Source organism: Streptopelia decaocto, assembly GCF_964273445.1.
Source record: "Streptopelia decaocto genome assembly, chromosome: 7".
Lineage (NCBI taxonomy): Eukaryota > Metazoa > Chordata > Aves > Columbiformes > Columbidae > Streptopelia > Streptopelia decaocto.
The window spans coordinates 29,553,853-29,575,883 of NC_138661.1; the positions used below are offsets into that span (position 1 = coordinate 29,553,853).

General features: G+C 36.6%; 1 protein-coding gene across 4 annotated transcripts; it reads right to left on the minus strand.

Annotated features, from left to right (window-relative positions):
- Window positions 1-371: 371 nt before the first annotated feature.
- G2E3 (G2/M-phase specific E3 ubiquitin protein ligase) lies at window positions 372-21,441 on the minus strand. Of its 4 annotated transcripts, XM_082057623.1 has the most exons (17): window positions 20,756-21,246; window positions 19,294-19,409; window positions 18,446-18,501; window positions 17,334-17,431; window positions 15,269-15,370; window positions 14,751-14,875; window positions 13,163-13,328; window positions 12,329-12,435; window positions 11,170-11,286; window positions 9,708-9,832; window positions 9,472-9,604; window positions 8,655-8,780; window positions 7,543-7,853; window positions 6,724-6,905; window positions 6,375-6,547; window positions 5,237-5,436; window positions 372-4,637 (listed from the first exon to the last, which is right to left on the minus strand). In XM_082057623.1, exons 3-17 carry the CDS (start codon window positions 18,480-18,482, stop codon window positions 4,396-4,398), a joined length of 2,244 nt encoding a protein of 747 aa, XP_081913749.1. In that variant the 5' UTR covers window positions 18,483-18,501; window positions 19,294-19,409; window positions 20,756-21,246; the 3' UTR covers window positions 372-4,395. The 4 variants fall into 4 exon arrangements, with proteins under 4 accessions (XP_081913749.1, XP_081913748.1, XP_081913747.1 ...); XM_082057622.1 differs by lacking the exons at window positions 19,294-19,409; window positions 20,756-21,246 and adding an exon at window positions 21,387-21,441; XM_082057621.1 differs by lacking the exon at window positions 19,294-19,409.
- Between the last annotated feature and the right edge of the window lie 590 nt (window positions 21,442-22,031).

Consider the following 22,031-nt stretch of genomic DNA (forward strand, 5'->3'; position numbering starts at 1 on the left):
TGATGTACAGAAAGGTGTCTATAGGTACACAAACCAAACTACAGAAAATAGCGATGACACTTCTAGAGCTAAAACCCATCAAAGTACTGAAATAAAACCACTGAAGTTACATGCTTACTCCAACAGAAATTTATGGCTTTATTGCACTTCAAACAGATACAGTTATTTCCCACAATTACCAATTATTTCAACACTGATGCTACACCTGTCAAGTATAACATTGCTTGAAGATGCAACACTTCAAGCACTGATCCTGCAGTTCAAGTTAGAGCTAGAAGTATTTACAAAATCATACTTTCTTACATAATATTCTAATTAGCATAAGTTTTAAAAGAACATTGTATATGCAATACAAAAATCAGAGGGTTGCATTGTTGTGGTTTTTTTTTTTTTTTACAAACATTAGTATTTTGACAATGATTTTTGTACACATTATTTGACATTGTAGAAGTTCTTGCATTTCATTTTTTTTTACCCAACCAGCAATTAATTCCCTGAAGTAAAAAAAAAAAAGGAAGCTTGAGCTTTAAAATGCTTTCCCCATATAATACAAAATGAAAATAAGTTTTAAAGACACATTTTGTAGCCTCCAGAGCTGCATTTCCTTCTATTTGAATGAGAATTTTTTTATACTGTTTTCAAAATGCACATGCAGAATGTGAGTGTTAATAATGACTAATACTTTGCTTTACATGTTAAATATACCTCTCAAAATCTGCAAGTCTTCCAATCCCAAGACTGAACATCTTAACGAAAAAAGTCAAAGCTGTGGCACACATGATTTAGACTCTAAATATGAACTGATATTAACTTCTTTTGACTATATTTCACCCATAAACAAGCTAAAAATACTATCAGCTTTTTCTAGTAAGCATCCCTTGCATGGGTGAAAGCAAGTCACAGAAATTTCTTATCCCTTGTTTTTCCAGACATAGATCTAAAATACTTGAGGGCTTGTTTTGTTTTGTTTGTTTGCTTTTTAATTATATGTGCTTCTTAAGGAGGCCATACTAAACCACTAATACTAATCTATTATTGTTAACTAGGAAATGATCACTCTAGAAAATAAATAGCTTATTTGATGTGCTAATTCCAGATGGAAGCTTAGGGTTTGATGCAGAAGTTGAGGGGTGAAGTTCTTTGGCTAAACCCAAAGAGGAGTGCAATAGTTCTCTTGTGGCCCTGACAAAGATGTAACTTCTATAAAAACATACTTAATACACAACAGCTAATGTATATACAGAAATACTCAAAGTACACAACTTCCCTGATTTCCACAGGTGCCTCAGGTTAAAGTTTATGTAAAATGAAAACTACCCAATAATATTGCACTTCAGTGACCTGCCATAGCAATTAAAACCTGGTGGTCATTATAGCTATGGAAATTGCTCTTACGGTATCCAGACAAAAAGAGGCCTTTCTGTGTTTTGATGGATTGGACATCAGCTTGTTCAACAGAAATTTTAATAAACAGAGGAAATGTAAGATTGGTCTATATAACTGAAAGCTGAAAATGGCCAAAAGAGAGGAGGTTCCTCTCCATAGCAGGAGTTAGGAATTTAACTTGAATATATCACATATTATTTTACAATGTCTAGATGGAACTTATCAAATTGACAAGAAAGGAAAGACAACTTGTCCTACATGTGTAAACATCAATATTAGAAAACAAGAAAAAGTTCTGTATGAGCAAAATCTTTTCAAGCAATATTAGTAACTACAGGATTTTACAAATTCCATGTTTTGATATAGCGTTGTATAGCAGATAATTTTAAATTTCAATTAAGCTGACAGATAGGTTAGTTCTACCTTTATATAAAACCTATCAACTGCTGAATTCACAACTAAAACAATAAAAGGTGTGAACCCTATTTTTATCTTAGATACTTTTTAAAGCCTTCTATTCACATTACCTTCTATTTCTTTCTCCATGAAATGTTTTAAAATGCAGTTTATTCCAAGTTCTAAGTAATTTCCCTTGCCATTGCAGGTACCAAAAGTCCAAGAATTGTCCTTTAAAGTTATCCACACTCTGCTTGCTACTTCTGTAAGTTCTGTACTTTCCATACAGAAAAATAACATAGTATTACAGAAGACATTTGTCTCCAAGTAGGTAAGAAAAAGGAACACTGCACTGGGTATGCCGCTCATTTCTAAAGTATTATACTCTACCTGCAGGAGACTCATTACTATATTTTAAAAATATGAACAGACAACATTAATCCTTACTATGCAAATACATTTGCAACAAAACACCTTCCTTATAATGGTAACAGACCATTCTGAAGGGTAAGGATATAAAGAGGTTATTGGCAGTATGACATTCAAAAATTATGCAGAGATGACAAACATGGAATATTATTGGAGAAAAAAAATATCAGAAAAGAATGAGAAAACATTATATTAACAAGTCAAATGACATTCTGCAAGAGCTTATACACTGATTTTAAAGGAAACTTTAATATGCTTTTGGCTAAGAACCAGAAAAATACCACTAGCTCTTCCTTAATTTCAAATATTCTTAAATTTTTAATGACAGGACTTTGAGATTAGATTGTTTTAGCTATTTGAAAGTAGTGAGAAATGCTTGATCTAAGCCTTGCAATAATTCCCTCAGAAACGCTGCAATTAAAAAAGGCACGGTCACTTTTGTTACCCAGTGACAGAAACAGGTCTGTCTAACAAAAGATTAGCACCTCTCCCAAGATCAAGAAAGAAAGAGGAGATATAGCAGTTGAAGAAAGATTTCAAAATAGCTGCTTATTGTTAAATGAACTGTGCAATTTAAATACCCATCTGCCTCTTTGTCTTTAACCCTTCATAGCATGTTCTTAAATTTAGTGAGACTTGACTGCCACTTCCATAGTTCCCGAGTTGCAGTACACTGCTGTGCAATTAGCGTCTAGTAAAGCAATCTGTCAATTAGAGGAATATTTGCAATGAACCATAAACCAGAAACCAGGTTAGTTTGGATTATTTTTTTACTAGAAGCACCTATCCATTTGTAATTTCCTGTGGGTGTAATTTCTTGTCAAGGCATTAAAAAAAAGTAAAGCAATCCTCCTTGTATTTTCAATTAAAACCAAGCTATATTAATTAAACAAAGTGTATGACTACTTTTCAGTATTTTGAAGAATGTGGGCGTATCTAGATATGTATATCTATGCACATGTATAACACAATCTATGTTTAGGATGCAGTATAGGTGGTCAAACTTAAAGGGTGGAAATAGTAATTTCAAAAGAGAGACCTGCATACATTTTTAAAAAACTGTACTTAAATGTCCTTTTAGTCTCACAGTTTTAGTATTAGTAACAATAAAGTGTTACAGTTTAGGGGTTTCACTTCTTATCTTTTATATGGCTTAATGGTATTTATACAAATACTGCAGAACTGAAATATATTTTGTACAGTTGAGGTTGCTCAGAATGCACCTACAATTAAACAGGAAGAGTTTAGACTAAAAGCTAGAAAAGTGTCAGGCACTGACAAGTTTGATGGTAGACTACCTTTAGTTTAATGGTTTTAGTGCATATTCCTATGAAAATACTGACATTAAAGACGAAGTAACATGTTCTAATGAGCAACAAATTCCTATATTTTCATACTCAATAGCATTAAGTTTAACTCATTTCCTTTGGAAGACCACTTATTGTTGCATATTCAAGATTTACTTCTAGTCTTTATTATTTTGGCTATGTGTACAATTAAAAACTAATGTATAACAGCAGAGTGCAGAAACATCTGCAAATGCCAAAAGTTTTGTTTAACGAGAGAAACTGGAGTTCCACCATATTTTGTTCTTGTGCCTTATTATTTTGCCTGGGTTTTCTCCAGACCTGAATTCTATTTCAATGCACTAACCACAATGACTTAAAACTCCAAGTTTCTTAACATTCATACGTTTGTATGAATCATCAAAATGTAAATGAATCATCAATATAAAAACAATTACTGAAAAAATATACACAGAACAACTGAAAAATAGCATCACCATTTTACCCAAGACAAAGCTCTGCAGCAGTTATCTTCAAAATGTACCTGACTTGACTTTGATAAATAAGTTACTGATGTTATACACTCAACATACTTACCTGTGGGAATTAACTAGAATGTTAGAGAGTTTTGTAACATTTCATAGGTGTCTACAGCAAAAGTAGACATTTAAAGTACTTCTGCAAGAGATTGCTGACTCTTAAAGCCAACTACAAACAACATGATTCAAAAGATGAAGTGTATTTTCATTTGAAAATAATTTTACAACTTACAGGATTACTACTTTTAGCATATCTTTGGAAGAGAAGTGAGAAAAGGCTGAGAGCATGCTGTCTAAAAATACAGTAGCGATTTGCAAACAGACGTTCCTGCAGAAAACTGAAGTTTCCAGCATCCAGTTCAGAAGCTAAATTCTCTTTCGACTGTTAGTGTGTTTCTGATTGTCAAATCCATTTTATTTTTAAACTGCTCATATGTTGTAGTTATAGGGAGCTCTAAGCAATTAAGGAATCTGTTTCCAGTGGGATATCTTCTATGCGAAAACTTAATAGTAGGTTCAGGATCAAAACCAATGGGTGGTACAGAATAAGAGCCTGTTACGAAGAACAGAATATCCTCCAATGTCACTACAGACTCACCACCTGAAAAAACAGGATTAGGTTGTATCATTCATTGGCTATTACTCAGAGACCATTATGCTGCATGTTAAATGCTAGAGGAAAAAAAACCCTGAAACCAGGAAACCCCAGACCAATATGAATGAATACGCAGATATATGGCCAAATAAGAAAAATTTGAGCAAGAAAAGCCCACTTGGGTTAGTTCTGAAGAATGTTAGGCAAACAGAAAAATAACTCTTCTGCAAAGAGAGACCGCTGTTCTCTATTTTTGACACAAACACTGTAATACGAGTAAGTTCACAGCAAAGCTGAGGAAAGGGGATTAAAGGATTTTTCTGTATCACTTAAGTTGTTGGGTTTGTTTGGTTTTTTTGCTTGCCCCTTTTTTTTTTTAGTCACAGATATTTACCTCTTTTAAGTTTGATTATGATTGGAAAACAGTTTCAAAAGTTATCATTAGTAAGAAAGAAGTGGGAGAAGCAACAATTAGGAACTGACAGTGACCACAAAATCTTCACTTATTTACCCCACTGAACATTAAAAAACCAAACCCCGTATTTATACCAGCAGCTAAATACCCTCAACAGGGAAGGGGGAAAAGAAAAGAAAAAGCTACTTACTTTCCACATCTTGCAAATAACCCATCCAAAAGTCAGCACCTTGAACCTTATCTACATCTGATGAGGAATGGATTTTAAAGAGATCACAAATGGTTTCTGCTGAAAGTCTTTCAGGTTTGTGGCACAATATGCTAGAGAATGCTTCTGGATGCATTTGCATTTTCTCTAGTACACCAAGAGTTTTCAAACCTTGCCTAAAACTAGGAGGTGGGAGGGGGGAAAAAGTGAGCACAATGTCAGAAATCCAGTAGGTAACTAATTGTATGTTGCATTTTGTAAAGCTGTAACACTGGACATAGTAAAGTTTCCCCTTCCTCAGTCCCCAAGTCTTGTCAATAAGGTGTACATAGTAGTCTCATTTTTTTAAATCTTGTAAATGAATTTAATTCTGATTTTAACAAAGTGTTTCTGTGGAACATATCAGTGATATGCAGAAATTAACTTCATTTCCTGGTATTTTACTGTATGAACATGATTTACTTTTAATTTTTATGTAAGAACATACTGAATTTCTTTCTTAGAAATATCCCTATAAAAACAGTTTAAATTAATTGTCCTTAGGTAAAATGAGGTGTTCTAAAAGCCTTCACTTGGCTTCTGCAGTCTCCATATGTTTACATGCCATTGTTTCTCCCTGTGGCAAATGCAGATAATGGTATCCTGGGCTGCATTAGGAATTGTGGTGCCAGCAGGTCAAATGAGCTGATGCTTCTGCTTAGCACTGTGGTAAAACCTCACTGAGAGCACTGTGTCCAGCTCTGGGGTCCCCACATACTGGAGAGAGCCCAGCAGAGGGCCAGTAGGATGCTTAAGGGACTGAAGCATAACACTGTGAGGAACGGCTGAGAGCCAGGACTGTTCAGCCAGGAGAAGGCTCAGGTGGAACCTCAATGTGTGTAAGCATCTAAGGGAGTGTGGGAAGAAGCTGGAAGCAGGCAGCAGTGCCCAGTGCCAGGACCAGAGCTTCCGTCTGAACATCAGGAAATACTTTTTTACTGTGAGGGTGACAGAGAACCAGCACAGGTTGCCCAGTGAGGCTGTACAGTCCCTATCCACAGAGACACTCAAAAGCTGTTTGGTATTTAGTATTTCAGTGAGGAAAACACCCAGGAAGTTTGCAAACTAAAACAAAACAAACCTTTCTAAGGGTGAAATTATTCTCTTGATTACATGATGGATCAATATGTCATTCACCAGCATCTTCTTATCACACAAAGATGTTATAGGTCTTAAACATCCAGCAGCAGCAAGGAATTCATAACAGTCGTGTATTGTAGACTGTAGTTCAGCCAGACTATCTGCATATTTTATCTGTATCAGAAGATAAAAGTTAGGAATGTTTACTACATGCATGTGTATTTAAATATATATATATACACATATATATATATATGCTTTTAAATTTGAATCAAAGTTATATTCAATCAGCCTTTATCTCCAAATATAGTGTTGAACAAGAATTTGCCAATAAGTTTAGTTTTATTTACCATTTTTATTGTTTGTGCTACATCAACATCAGCAACATCTTCTAAAGCTGGCTTCACCTTCTCTGGACCATAGACAAGACAATCAAACAGTGTTTTGGAAAAGAAACCAGGAGACGGGCCACCATGAACCAGAGAAACCGCAATCATTTTACCAGCTTCAAAATAAAGATTCTCTTCTACAGCTGCAAAGGAAAACAAAAAATTACTATATTATGCATAAAAATAATTTGTCATCCTCAATTTTTTAATAGAAAAATCTCATAATGCAATTCCTTCCCAATTTAGGAGATGCAACAAATGAGGTTTGCCATCTCCTGCTTGTTTAAACAGTGAGACCATAGGAGTACCATATTCTTTTACTCCAACTCTTCAGCCGCTGTCAAGGTTTGGGAGATATAGCTTCCTCTTCCACTTTATGATCAAGGCACAAACTATAAGAACTCAAAGAAGCTAACTGGGTGTTTAGGGAACATGCTATCAGAGATAATGGTGTTGAAATTTGAGGAAAGGAAAATAAGTAACAGAGAAAGTGAGTCAGGAAGAAAGAAATTCACTTGTAGTTAATTAAAAAGTCCCAAGTCTAATTATATGCTGTATTTTCTTGGTTTTCATCAACTTTTTCAACTAAACCAAGGGGTTTTTTTGTTATTACAAATCCACACCCCACCTCCCTTTAGAATCGAAAGGCAAAAAAATTCAACACCCAATATCTATCCATCAGGCCTGTAACTGTGAACTGACAGTCATACTGGCTGAAGATTTAAAAACCTTTCAAGTTACATAGTTCTTAATGTATTTTTGAACAAAGCATTTAATTACCTTGAAAATCAAGAGCCAAGTTCTTTGCAGAAGAGCCCTCAAACAATGATGAGTTCTGAAGGTGATGCATTAATAACTGGAAGAAACGGTGTTTTGAAGCAGCAGAAACATCTGTCTTGGATCTATTTTTACCATTTGTGAATTTTATCTCAATGGTCTTCATAGGATTGAAGTTGCGCTGTTTAAATCCTTTTAAAGCACTGTTCCAGATGTTTTCTGCATTGATGTTAAGCCTTGTAGTTTTTGTATTAACTTGCAGCTTTAACTCCTTCAGTATATTAGAAACTTCTCTTCTTTGCTCTCTTAAATGCCTACAAGAAAATTGCAGGTTATTTTCAGATGAAATTATGATTCATAATTAGCAACAGTTATACAAGAAACATTCTAAAACCTTTTAAGAATAAGGCCTCTTTAAATACTTTGGTTGATATGTTGCGGTTCTCATTTAAAACATAATACATTAGGCTAAATAAGACCCCTTCCTTGTTTTCTAACTTGCAATCAAAACTATGGCAAATACTCTACCTACTAGAAGTAACTAATTCCCTCAAAGTTTTAGCACATGTTACAGGTAGGACTAATAAATTAATAACTCACAAGACAATGAATTTTGCATTCTTAACCTGAATAGTCTATATTACAACATGTTTTTAACCACTTATTTTAGTATAATCCTGAACTATTCCTATGGTACAAATGCAAAAACATTGAAAATTCAGGACATGTCTAATTTGAATAAAGTAATTAGAGGATTCTTTTTATTCCCCCTTTTCTAAAGAATGGCTACCATGCTTCAGTAAGGACAAATACTCGTTTCTGGGTTTTGATCCCTTTATTACCTAACCTAAAAATTCTCAATAGGTATCATTCTTCTCTCCTCACTGCTCGCTAGCATTTAGAAACAGAGGCCTTTAAGTTATGTCTTTAGCTCTTCAGTTTACTATTCCATTTTTTGCAGTGACTATATATACACACAAATATAGACAGCCACTATATACACAAACACACACACACATATATGCAGACATCCCCCCTGCCATGTTCTCTAGGAAATATGGTATAAAGTCATGTGCTAGATTACTCTTCAATGTAAGAAAACCAGAAGAAAATACTTTTTCCTCAGGGACCAGTTCCTGTTTGACATCAGTGGAGATAAGGACATCATCACTCTGTTGGATGCTGGAAGTTCTAGGTGCGAGCAGGCTGACAAGTTGTTCTGGCACATGATTTTTGGTGATCTATAAGCCAAAACATTATTTTAAAAAGAGATACAATTGAAGAATGGATAAACACTTCTTATTTGAATGTAGCAACATAACTACCCCCTGTTTCAGTACTGAATCTCATTTGTATGTTCATTTACATAAAGCCCATCAGTACCTGAACTACAATTTAAAAAATAATTCAGTATTTTATTATGTGGTGGGTTTAGGACCCATTTTTAGTTGTATCCCGTACATGAGATGGAAATCCTTCCAGGCACAATAAAATAAAGCCTAAAAATTTTAGTTTCCATAGACTTGAAAAGTTTTTATTATAGCAGAGGAAAATGTTCTTTATATATATATTTCTGTAAAATAGATTTCTAGCACACTAATGACATGGAGAAAATACTGATAAGCAACCTCAGCTTTAAGTTTTGCCATTTGTACATTCGAAGTTATATCTAAATCGTTAAGATTCCTTCTACAAGGATCTAAATTTATCAAAGTAAAAACTGGTTTACATGCTATAGAATGTGAATAATTATAGCAAATTTACAGAGATCATGGCTTACTCAGAAAACTTAAATCACTAAACTCTACTCCAATTTTATTCAATTTGCAATTTAGTGTAAGCAGTTTCTGCTACAGAATAAGCCATTCACCTCCTGATGTTTAAGTACTATTTTATGTTATAGTTTCTGATTGAAAACAGAAAATTACACACTGGAGAAGAAAATTGCGTTGAGACCCAGGTGACTGTCGAGGGCACTTTGGAGATGGCTCTTCCAGCAAACAAGTTGTTCCACCCGTCTTTTCCGAGGTAGCCAAAGAACGCTTTTTCTGTTTGCTATAGTTCCCTATAGGATTAAATTATACTAATTTAGTGAATTTGCTAGTTGTAAAATACATGGCATTAAAATTTATCATTTTAAGAAGTCACTGTCACATCCATAACTTTACCTGATTTTGCAAGGATACTTCTGCATTCTGTGCATTCCCAGTTTTGCTCCCATGACTTCATAGATGAACAGGCCAAGTGAGTTCCACGGGAACCACAATACTGGCAACGCTTTATTTCCCATTTACTAAAATTAAAAACTTACGTATTTAGAATAATGAAGCTAGTTAAAACAAAGAATATTTAACAGTAAGCGTAACCCAGACACTAAACTAACAAAGCATTATTTTATCAATCTGGTAGGACTGTACATAATCAAGGGGTACTTTCTTCAGAAAATATGTACTTGCAATTCCTGGCTGCAACAATAGTTAAAAAAAGCTACCCATGTTCCAGCATCTTGTATTGAAAGAAGCTATGAGTTATAGTGTGCCTTGAAGCTTACAGCTAATATTTTCTCCTCATGTTGCTAGCCAGCAACTTCCTCTGTGTTTTATGGGTATGCACCATACAACTTTTCCAAATGGTAAATTTTTTAAAGCAGCATATCTGATTATTCTTACACATTCTGAATAAGACTCTTCATTAGTGACGGTGTTTAAGTATGTTAGTTTTTTGTTCAGATTACTTCAATTTTGCTTAAATATACAATGGAACAATGTGACTGATATTAACTCAAATATTGGAAGCTTAAGGTACAACTCTTAAAGGCAAAGTAAATCCTGAGGTGTACACATGCCATGAATGAACCAAGCAATGCTTGGTCAAGTTTGTACAAAGCAAAGTTAATGTCTACTGGACATGCCAATGGACGGTACACATTTCAGAAGCACACAAATGAAACAAGAGAGAAGGCATAAAATGAACTTGTTAGTCAAAAATTAAGCAAGTGGTAGAGCAGAATAAAGCCTTTTACATGATCACTCAAACCCCCCTAAGCTATCAGTAATATTCTAGCTGCCATTTGCATGCAGAGGGACAGCTCAGAGCTAGATTGATTTTAGCCTGATTTCACACAGCTAGTGTTCAGGTAAGTCCAATACGTTAATTAATTTCTGTTAAAGGTTAAGTATTAATATTCTAACTATTATTAAATTGTTGAATTAAATTTTGGATGAAAGATACACAACGTTAATTTAAGCACATGTTTTTCTACATGTTATATGGATGTGCAAATCCTCCTTCAGCTCTGTATCGAATGCGATCAAGGACAAGATAACTGATAATTGATTGGTTTGGTTTTCTTGGCTTTTATGATCTGATTAGAGAAAATTGTGATTGAAATATTATGATTATATGGAGTACAACAAATTTTTTATTTGGACATTGTGTCTTGGCTTGACATTAATACTTTTAAGAATCAGGTTTTAAAACAAATTTAAAACAAACAAACAAAAACCACAAAACCCAGAAAAACAACAACAAAAACTAAATACACCAACACAAAAGCACACCAAACCAACAAACCATGACACCAAAGAACTATGCCAACCTAGGTTATACCTTCCTGCAAAAGTGTCATACCTATCAGGTTCATTATAGTCTCTTCCTTTCTTGCAGCGGCATCTTCTAATGTCACAATGTTGATAACATTGCAGTAGGTCTTGATATGCATTTTCTTCAAGTTCCCAAGATGCATCCCTATAAACAAGGCAGAAGATCTATTATTACAACTGTATTTCCGATTGTTTAAATAGGTTACTGTCTTTAGAAAAGAAGCATGTAATAACCACATGAATAACCAATCATGTAATATTCTAGGCAACAGCTAGACAACTGAGAGGGGAAAGAAAAGAGTCTAGGAACAACGAAATAATACTATAAAATATACATCCAGACTTTTGTGTACAGTTATTTTGATTGAAGTATTTAGTATTTTTCCTATGATCTCAGTGCATGTTTGCTCTGTTTTGTATCATTCCACTTTCTCTCTCGCAGCAGACATGGATATTTGTTTCAGCAGTCTGCTCAAGTTACCCATGAAAGGTTACTCAGAATTCTCCAGGCCAGTACAGCAAAGTTCATCAAGTACTTTGACTCTTCTTCCTATCTAAAATCTTGAGCTTCTGTCTCTGGAGGAAATTAATGGTAGTCTCTGAAGAGATTAATAATTATTAATGAATAATACTTACAACAAAGAAACATTCTGATCACTTTCTGTCTTATTTTGAGCCCCATCAAATGGTGGAAACTTATAAAAAGCAGGTCAGAATTTTAGAAGCAGTTGTTATACTAAACATATCCTTAACAATCTCTTGAGAGAAGATGGAAGCTGTATGGCTGAGTAATCAGTCGGTTATAATACTATCGGGAAAGAAATTAAAATAATTTAAGAACTTGGGCACAGAAAATACACTTCTCGGCAACCTTTGTGTTAATGAGAAACAATTGTGTTTAAGAAGTGTTTTGATTTTTTAAATAGGTCCTTGATCGAATCATGGTATTAAAAATCACTTTTCAGACCTTCCTGCTTTATGTTGGAGATGACTAATCTGGCCTTTGACAATTTTTATGCATTACTAAAAGAGAACATGCTACTCCTTACCAAACCAAACAATCCTACCATTGAAAATAGGACTATGTTGTCACATATTAATAGATGCAGTCCTATAGAATAAATAAAACATGGCTTTAACACCTATAAAGTTTTTATAGTAGAGTGATTATTTACAAAATTACTCACTTTTCTGGAATGTGTATACCCATTCTCAGCATTTCTTTCTGAAATTTGTCCTTGTTATTACATACTGTACATCTAAAGAAAAATATCCCAGCACTCAAAGCTTGATACTGTGTCAAGAGAAAAAAACAAACAAAAAAACAGCCACAAAAACAATTCTTGAATTACTACCATCCTTAGGATGCCAATAAATAATGCTTTAATATCTATAACCATTACATTCATGCATATTGTCATGACATGGATGTTAAAGCTGACATCAATCATGATGTCACTTGACATTGAAACAAATGGTCAGCATTTTCTCTTAGAGAACAAGAGTTCCCATGGTAGAATCAGGTTCATAAAGAAAAGGTCAATCCTTTTCATTCAACCTCTCCAGAGCTAGAGTGAGCTTACAAAAAGAACCTTACAACTTTTTCCAGCTCTAGACATAAGCAAAGAACCCATGATGGATAAATGACATTTTTAGCATTTAGATTCTCTACATGTCTTGCAAGAAGGCAACCACCTAGGCTGGACTTCAGTTCCCCAAAATAACTTAAAAGTGTTCAAGTATATCACATATGCAGCAACAGGGGGAACGGGAATGATTAGTGTAAAAAAACCAAAACAAAACGAAAGAGTCTTCTTGTAAGACACTGGTCTCCAAAACACAAAATGCATATTGTCTTTCAAACCTAGTATATAACCTAGTATATTTCCATACCTACTGCCTACATTAATCCTAAACAATTTTATACAATTTTAAGCAACTCTTCTATTATTTTTAAACACAAAGAAATGTGATCCCCACAGAAGGGGAAAAGGCAAAAGGGAAAAAAGAACCTGTGTTACCTGCAAGCATTCTCGATGAAACCAAGCATTTTTACAGCAAGGACTTTTCAATACAGTGTACACTGGAACCTGTTCAACCAAATCCAGACATATTGTACACTGTGAAGTTCCTCTAGATTCTTCATCTGAAATCTTTTGGACTGGTTTATGTTCCCAACAGTAAGATCTAGAAAAAGTAATTTGAGGTTCCCTTATCAAAACAAGGTTTTAAGAAGCTTCCTCATAAAATTTGAAGATACCAAAATGAATTCTGTATTATAGCTGTTTTTAATGAATAAACGCTGTACAACAAGCTAGAAAGGCAGACAAGTACTGGTTTTAGCTGGGACAGAGGTTATTTTCTTCACAGAAGCTTGCATGGGGCTATGTTTTGGATCTCTGATGAAAACCGCGTTGGTAACACAAGGATGTTTTAGTTATTGCTAAGCAGTACTTGCACAGTGTCAAGGCCTTTTCTGTTACTCACATCACCCCACCAGCAAACAGGCTGGGGGTGCACAAGGAGCTGGGAGGGCACACAGCTTGGACAGATGACCCCCGCTGACCAAAGGGACATTCCATACCATATGACATCATGCTCAGCAATAAAGCTGAGGGAAAGGAGGAGGACAGGGAAATATTTGGAGTTACGGTATTCGTCTTCCCAAGTGACTGCTACACATGATGGAACCCTGCTTTCCCGGAAATACCTAAGAATCTGCCTGCCAACAAGAAGCAGTAAATTAACTCCTTATTTTGCTTTGCTTGCGCATGCAGTTGTTGCTTTCCCTATTAAATTGTCTTTATCTCAACTCATGAGTTTCCTCACTTTTACCCTTCTGATTTTCTCCGCCATCCCACTAGGGGTAGTGAGCAAGTAGCTGTGTGGTACTCTGCTGCCTATCAGGGTTAAACCACAACACACATGTTAACAAATTACGTACCCAACAGAGCAAGTCAATAGAACAACAGAAATGAAGAAGCGTGTTGCCAACTGATGCTCTGTACATTGCAGATACCTCCTTTTTCTCAAAACTTCCTTTGGCCCAAATAATGGGTTTCCTGTCTACTCAGCACCTCAAGATCTTCCTATATTTCAATGTCACCGTGATGTTAAAGGAGTAATTTTGAGTTTGCACATTGATTATGCAGAGTCTAGGTAGCGTGATAAATTTTCTAATTTTGTACAAACTCAAAGGAATAAGCCAAGAAATGCAGCTCTACAAGAAACCTTTATGAAAATGCATTATTTTTACATGTGCTTGACTTAATATGATTTATTTAAGAAGTAAAAGTGCCTGCAAGTCTATCCAGCCTGCAAACTCAGCTTATAGCAGGCAGAAAAAAAAGCCATTATCAAATGTACTCAAGAGTTTTTTCCCTACAGCCAAGATGCTGGACAGGTGGATAGCAAAAGAAAATAAAACATTTTTTAGACATTTGATATTAAACCCATTTCTCCAGTAGTCCATCTCAGGTATTTTTTCTTAGATACCCAGATGCAATTGAATAGACTGTTAATTATAAATGACAAGCCATGGAAAAAACAAATCACCTCCTGTATAAAGATAATTGAAAATTTAAAAGCAACAAAAGCCCCAGAACTTACCTGAAGTCTTCCATGAACTGGAAAATACATTCTTTTTGTATCCCACAAGGAAAATGATAACTTCGTTTGCATTTGGGAGCTACACATCCAATTGAAGCACCCTTCTTCTTACAGACGTTACATGTCTAGGAATAATTTGTTTCAGAAATAACAGAATATTAACATCTAAAGTCCAAGTAAAATTACAGGAATTAAACTAACAGTACCTACAGTTTAGTTGCATTTGTAAAATTATATAATGTCAGCTTGAGGTTTGGCATAATGTCATGAGATATTATGGACGTGTAATTTCCTCTTTTTAATTTATTGGCAACACACCCAGGAAATAAATGTTAGCAAAATTCTGCAGGTTTTATCATCCATTATAATTGCTACTTAAATGTAAAATTCAGATGCTTGAATGGGTTCAGCACACTACCCATTGCAGAAGGAAAAGAAAACAAACCCCACAGCCAATACTAAGTGCATTTAAATTTACTTTTTTTTCCCCTTGTAAATACCAAAGACTTCATTCTTACCAGTTTTGCAGCTCTATTTACTTCTTTTCTAATATCTGTGATTAAGAATCCATCTACACCTTCATCTTCTTCCCCTCTCTGCCAAATGCCACTTGACATCAACTATGAAAACAAATTAAGCATTTTTAAAAAAATCACCTAAAGAGTTAAAATTACTTACATTGCATTTGTCAAGCAAGAGAGTTTAGTCTAACAAAGCTTGTGCGCAAACATTTTGATGATTAAAAACACTGATCCAAAACATCTATGTTTTCATCTGATATGACACAATAGGGAATAGTAACCCGTAACATGAAAATAAATATTTCATAACATCAGTCTTATGTAATGTTGTAGAGTCCTAGATGGTGTATTTTACCTTCTTTTTGGAGTATACAGACTATTCAGATAATTGTCAAACAATTATTTTCAGCATATAAAGCTTCAGAGGAAGTAAAATTACATTCGTTTAGGTAATGTGAATAACAATTGTGCTATGAAGATAACGACACACAGTAGGAAGTATCTGTACTGAAGTGCAACCACTTTAGAGGAAAATTAAATAAAAACAGAATCAACCAGGCAAGTCAAAAGAGCCTGATGATAATTTAGATTAAAGTTACTTAGTAAGGCAGTTACATCACAGACTTGAAATAACTAGTTTCACAACTTCATGCCTCCTATATTCTTTATAAACTCATTTTACAATTTCAACACAGCACCGTTTTCTAACTATAGCACTGGATCAATATTTTGGTAGAATAAATCTAAAATTTTATACTAAAACCAAATATATTTTTTTTCCAAAATGTAGGACATTTAGTAAAGAAAAATGAAACCGCACCACTAACTGGCCTCTTTCTAGCTGAACTCTTTTCTTATATAATATTCACTATAATTAAGTAAAATCACAGCATTTTGTTTGTTTGTTTTTAAAAAGAAGCAGGAACCAAAACCTAGAAGAAAACTGCAGGAAGCTCATAACAGTAAAATATCCTATAAATCATAAGGCTCAGTTTTGCAAGCATGCACTTTCCTAGCTGTTCTGCTCCATCAGGAAAGAACTTTTTCCTATCATTTCATTTGGCCTTCTGTATGAGACAAAATTATCATGAACACACATTTCCTTTCAGCTGCTTAAAAGTTATTTAAGAAAAAAAAAAAAAAAAATCTATCTTTATATAACTTCAGGAAATCTCCACTCTGCCTAGTCTTCAAAGGATTCAATATCCAACCTGTTAAGCCATCTGCAATCAACACAATCTTTTAATAACTGGTTGAGAAAACAAACATTCCGAATTGTTCTTGAGACTGGTTTTTTTTTTCACTTGGCAAAAAAAATTCAAACTGTATTTATTAACAATGTTTTGAAGTATTCATATTACTGTAAAGACCTGCAAAAATTTAGTTTGAAAGGTAGTTTAAGTATACCTTTAAGAATAGGAGTCTAGGAAAATATCAAGTGTGATAACAAAAGATACTAAACTGTAGTTTATGTCCATAGCTTTGTTCAAATTACAAGCTTTTACTAAATAGTGATTACTGTAGCTTTATATGATCAGTAGGGTACATATTAATAAACTGAAAAGTAGGACTATTACTTTAGTGTTAGAATGTCCTATATAATAACTCACACCCAAGCAAGAACTAGTGAGAAATGAGGGAAAATAAAAAAAGACAACTTTTCTCAACTTTTTCCACAAAGGGTGGAATTTTTACATTCCAAATTTTGAAACTACACTTTCCTATAGAAGTGAATACGTAGGTGCAATCTTATCTTTCTCTTAGAATGTACTTTCATTGCTATGATAGGCTGGGAGAATTAAGTCATTCATTTAAATGGGTCATGAGCAGAATTTAGCTTTGAATAACGGCTTGTTGGGATTTATTTATTTCATCTGCTGCACCTGACAAGTACAAGCCTTCAAGGCTACAAGTTAAAGCTGACACTTCAAGTTTTACAACAACAAAACTATTACAACAACTGTTTGGACATGCAATTCCTATTTAATAATTGTTGCATTTACTTTTTTTTTTTTTCTGTAGTTAAAACAGACAAGCTCCAAGATCAATACTATATACTTACCAAACAGTAATAGTGAACAGTGAGATTGTGTTCCACATAGGTCTTTTTTTCTCCATACTTTTCAGGGCAGTCATCTGTCCGTCCACAGAGAACACAGACTAAAATATAGAATCATATTTATAATCACAGCAAATGTACTGGAATTACTATGGATCAGCTGTAAAGCGGTAACTTTCACGTATTTTAATCACATGTATCTTGAAGTAGCTTGCTGGATAAAGGACAGTAGAGACCTCTCTCCCCTTAATGCATTCCATAGTAAATGCAGAAAAGGGTACTACTTGTTCCTTCTCTAGTTCCTAACCTGCCTGCTAATTCAGGAGAGGGCTATCACCCAAGCTAAATTCACAAGCAGTTTATGCGCCCAGCTGAAATGTTCTTCCCAAATCACCCACAGGTAATTATCAAATGGCCAATAAAGTCCAGATGCATGTGAAATGTAATCTAATTGTTTTTAGTATTGTACATTAAGACATCACTATATTAGAATCCCTGAAACAACTGTTTCTTTGTACATTGGTGTGATAACCTTTGTGAAAAGCATATGAATGGTATCCTGACTGTATCAAGCCATAAGCTACCAGTGCTTTTAAAACATATGCTAGTTTCAAAACATTCAAGGATTTGAGACAACATTGGAGTCAACTAAAACCTTGAGGATTTCCCCATTTTCGCAGTTATTAGCCCACTAACGTACATCCACGGAAATGCAATATCTACCCTTCAATTCTCAATACATATATACGATACATTTTCAATATTCTAATATCAAGAACAGTCATAGTGATGGGAATAGAGGTACTGCTTCAGCCTATGTAAGTACTGAATGATGCATCTCAAACACAGCTGTGTGTGATTTTAGCAGCTGAATTCCCAAGGTTACGTTCTTAAAACATCTGCAGAAAAGACTACTTTTAAATATTCAAATTATAGCAAACAAATCCAGGGAAGTTTAGAATTTATTTCTTTTTCATTCCCTGAGGGAGTGGTTCCAACACAATTTGATTACTGAAAATTCACCTGTTCTTTGAGTCCAAATACAACTAGTTGTAATTGGCATTGTATGTGCAGATTAAAGATTTCTATAACTATTTAATAAAAACCTTACTTACATGGACTTGGAATGCCAAAATTATTGGTTTTACTCATCCTGAGTTCCTCTGGCTGTCTGTCATGAAAAAGAAATGAGGTGTTAAATACACCTAGTGCATTAACAATGACCATTATATTCTACTTTTACATTTGATTTTAAATTGGAAAAAAACCACCCAAACTCAGTAAAAATGGGATCAAGAACAAAAGAATATTATAATCAAACTGTTATTATGAGAGACAGGGGTTCAGAAAGCAGGATCCAAGTGTTCAGAAAAAATAATTTCAGACCAATGAAACATGTAGCAACTTATAACTATTTCCCCAAATTATCAAACAAGAAGTTTGATTTTTGAAAGAGAAAATAAAGAAGTCCAATGCAACAGCTAGTTAGACTTAATTGTACAGAAGAGTTTGTAGTTATTTTAAGCATCAAAAATACTGATCCAAGGACAACCAAGGAAGTGACAGTGACTCCTGCTCATATAAAGATTGTAACAGCATGAGGGACCCAGAAGAAAAAATTAACTGGGTAGGATTAGTGACATAACTATGAAGACAGTCTCCACTGTTTGGAGAAAATGCAGGATCCTGGCCTAGTCAAATAAATCCTGATCTAAGACACACAAAAACAGAACAAAAAAACCCCACCAACAAACCACGCACCAAAAAAACCCCAAACAACAGCGAGGAATCCAAAACAAGGACGTGGGACATGCATACAGGGGAATTAATTTAGAAACACTTATCTAAACCACACTTCTTTTAAACACCACATGCCGCTAAAAATTAGATCCCCAAGATACATTAACGTGGATATACTGGGAGCTAGTCTTTACTTTGTGCCACACCATGCAATCTAGCCCACCTTGGAAAAAAATTTAAAAATACATGTTTCTTCACTGCAGCAGATGATTATTCTTCCTCTAGTGCAAGGTAGAACGCTTTTAGGAATGTATCTGTAGATGTTTGACTTGCCTTCTCCTAGAAGGCAGAGGAAAGCATTACAGAAGTTTTGCAAGACAAGAATCATGGGTGATTGCTTGCAGATCCATGCTTGACCTCACAGGTAGGTGGACAACTTCTTTCACACAGGCCAAAGTGAGTAGGGAGGCAGCCAGTAACAAATCCAACATCTAAACCAGAAGCCTGACAGACTCCAAGCTATTGGAGTTTTGGTATTTACAGTTTAGATGGCTGCCAGGTTCAGGCTTCAAGAACAAACCTCAGGCTAGTCCAAACTATTGCAAATTATGTTCTGCAGTTCATTTTACTGGAGTTTTAGGAAAGGAGTTGCATAGAGAAAGAAAAAAAAAATGGAGGCAGAAGTCTCAGGCATTAGGCAACTGCTGTACACCATTGCACCTTGTTTCAGAACCAGAGTAGCTGGACGCAAAAGACTTTTGCCAGTAAACAGTCTAAAGGGAAAACAAACAAATAATAAACAATCCCACAAACAAACTAGGTCAAGAGACTCTTAAGAACACGCACTGCACCGACAGCCAGATGAAATAATTAGTTCCAGATCCCAGTTTGCCGAGAAATACACTTCCCTCTTTCAAAATTACAAAAAAATAAATATGCTTAATCAGGTACAGGGGGAAGCAAGACAAGCGCACAGGTCACATATGTTCCCTTCTCTTCAAGATCTCCCAAGAATGGTCACAGTCAGCTTCACAGTTCTGGATCTACCAGGGTATCACAACAAAGAAACAATCTATACATATAACCACCTACCAGGTGGAGAAAGCACATATCTGGGCGGAAACAAGAAAAGCATCTTCCGACCTTTCCCTGGCTCCAGAAAAACACACTACCTCCCCAAGTCCTTCTATTTTTCTCCAACTCTTTCATGAAAATGGCCCGGAGTTCAAATTTGCAAGTAAAAAGATAGAGAGAACAACCACTGAGGCTCCATGCATAAGTCCTACCGGGCTTTCTACAGGAACAAAGCGATTCTGGATCCCTCTATTTGCAGGACAGGAACACATTATCCCACAGTGTTTATAAAAACCGAAGCGTAAATAAAATCTATCTACTTTGCCTAAATAGGCTAAAAAGACGCTCGAAGTGAATATTTAGGAGTTTTATAAGTTCTATAACTCTTTACTGCTCTAGAACATAAGGTGCTTTTAAAGAGTTTTTTAATTATAGGATGGGGAAAAAAACACATACCCCAAACAAACCCCAAAACCAACCAACCAAAAAAAAAACCACCAAACAACCCTAAAAGGCAAGGTTTCAGGTGCACGTTTTCTCTAGCACAGCAACAAAGGCTTCGCGGAACCCTTCCAGATCCCACCCGTTAGTGCTGCGTGTCCTGAGCTTACGTTTGACAGAGTCTCCGGTTCATCTCATGGCTTATAACAGGTCGCCGTGTCCTGAGAGAAAACCCCTCCTCAGCAGCCCCCCGGCGGGAGCGGGAGAACTCCCGCCACGTTCCGAGGAACCCCAACCGATTAAGGTTCAGGCGGCCACTTACTGTCCGAGTTTTACACGGGTTCAGCCACGAAACCCGACCGCCGTCTTTTAAAAGGACACAGCGGCCATAACAGCTTTTGTGGGAAGCGCCACCCAGAGAGCCCGTCCCGCCTCCCTCCCGCGGCCGGACCGGGCGAGTCTCCCGGGGACGCTCCCCGGCCCCCCACCAGCTTTCCTCCCAGAAGCGCGACAGGAAGAGGGAAGATTTCCTCGTAATTTGTTATTGCGCGATCTCCTGCCCCCAGACACGGGCCGGGAAGCTGTTGCAGGTTACTGCCCCGCCGGGCTCCCCTCAGAAGAACCACGGGCCTCCCGCTTCCCCGTCACGGCAGCTCAAACTGCCCCTTCCGCGGCCCAGCGCCCCACCCGCCTCTCCTCGCCCGCAGCAAGGCTGTGCTCGCCCCTTCATCCCCAGGCTCAGCCAACCCCGAGGTCAGAGGTGGCCGGGAAAAGCCTCAGCCCCCTTGAGGCGTTACTCACCGAAGGCAGTCCCGCCACCAGCCCGTGCTAACTGACAGACGATTCAAACCCCAACATCCGCCGCCGCTCCGGAAGCGGAGAGCCAGCGCCCCCGCTCCGCCGTGCATTGCATTGGCGCGGGGAGACGGGCAATAGTGGGGCTCGGTGCCTGACTGGAGGGGCCGCTGGCCGCGCTGTGTGGCCGGGCTCAGCGAGCGGGAGCGCCCGCGGCCGCCACTCCCCTTCTCTTCCCTCCCGCCGCGGGCAGCGCTCCTGCCGCTGGGGTTTAACGGGCCGCCGGTCTCCTGGCGCCGCCGCCGCGCAGAAGCAAAGCCCCGCACAGGGGCTGCGGCAGCCTGGGCTGCCTTCGGCATCTCTGCCCTCACAAAGTGCCGGGTCTGCACAAACTGTCGACCCCCTCAGCCCTTGCAAACTCTGTAATACCGGGCAGTCCGTTCCAGAAAGCCTGTTTTTGAGCACTTTTTTTTTCCCTTCCTGAGAAATCCTGTTTGTTTGTTTGTTTGTTTGTTGTAAAATTACTCTCTTTTGCAGCTTGCTCTGCTGCAGCGGTTCTGCTGCCAAGCCCTGACCTGTTTGTCCCATGGCTGATGGGAAACCCACTTGGACAAAATGATATTTACTATAATGTAGTTTCTCCACTAAGGC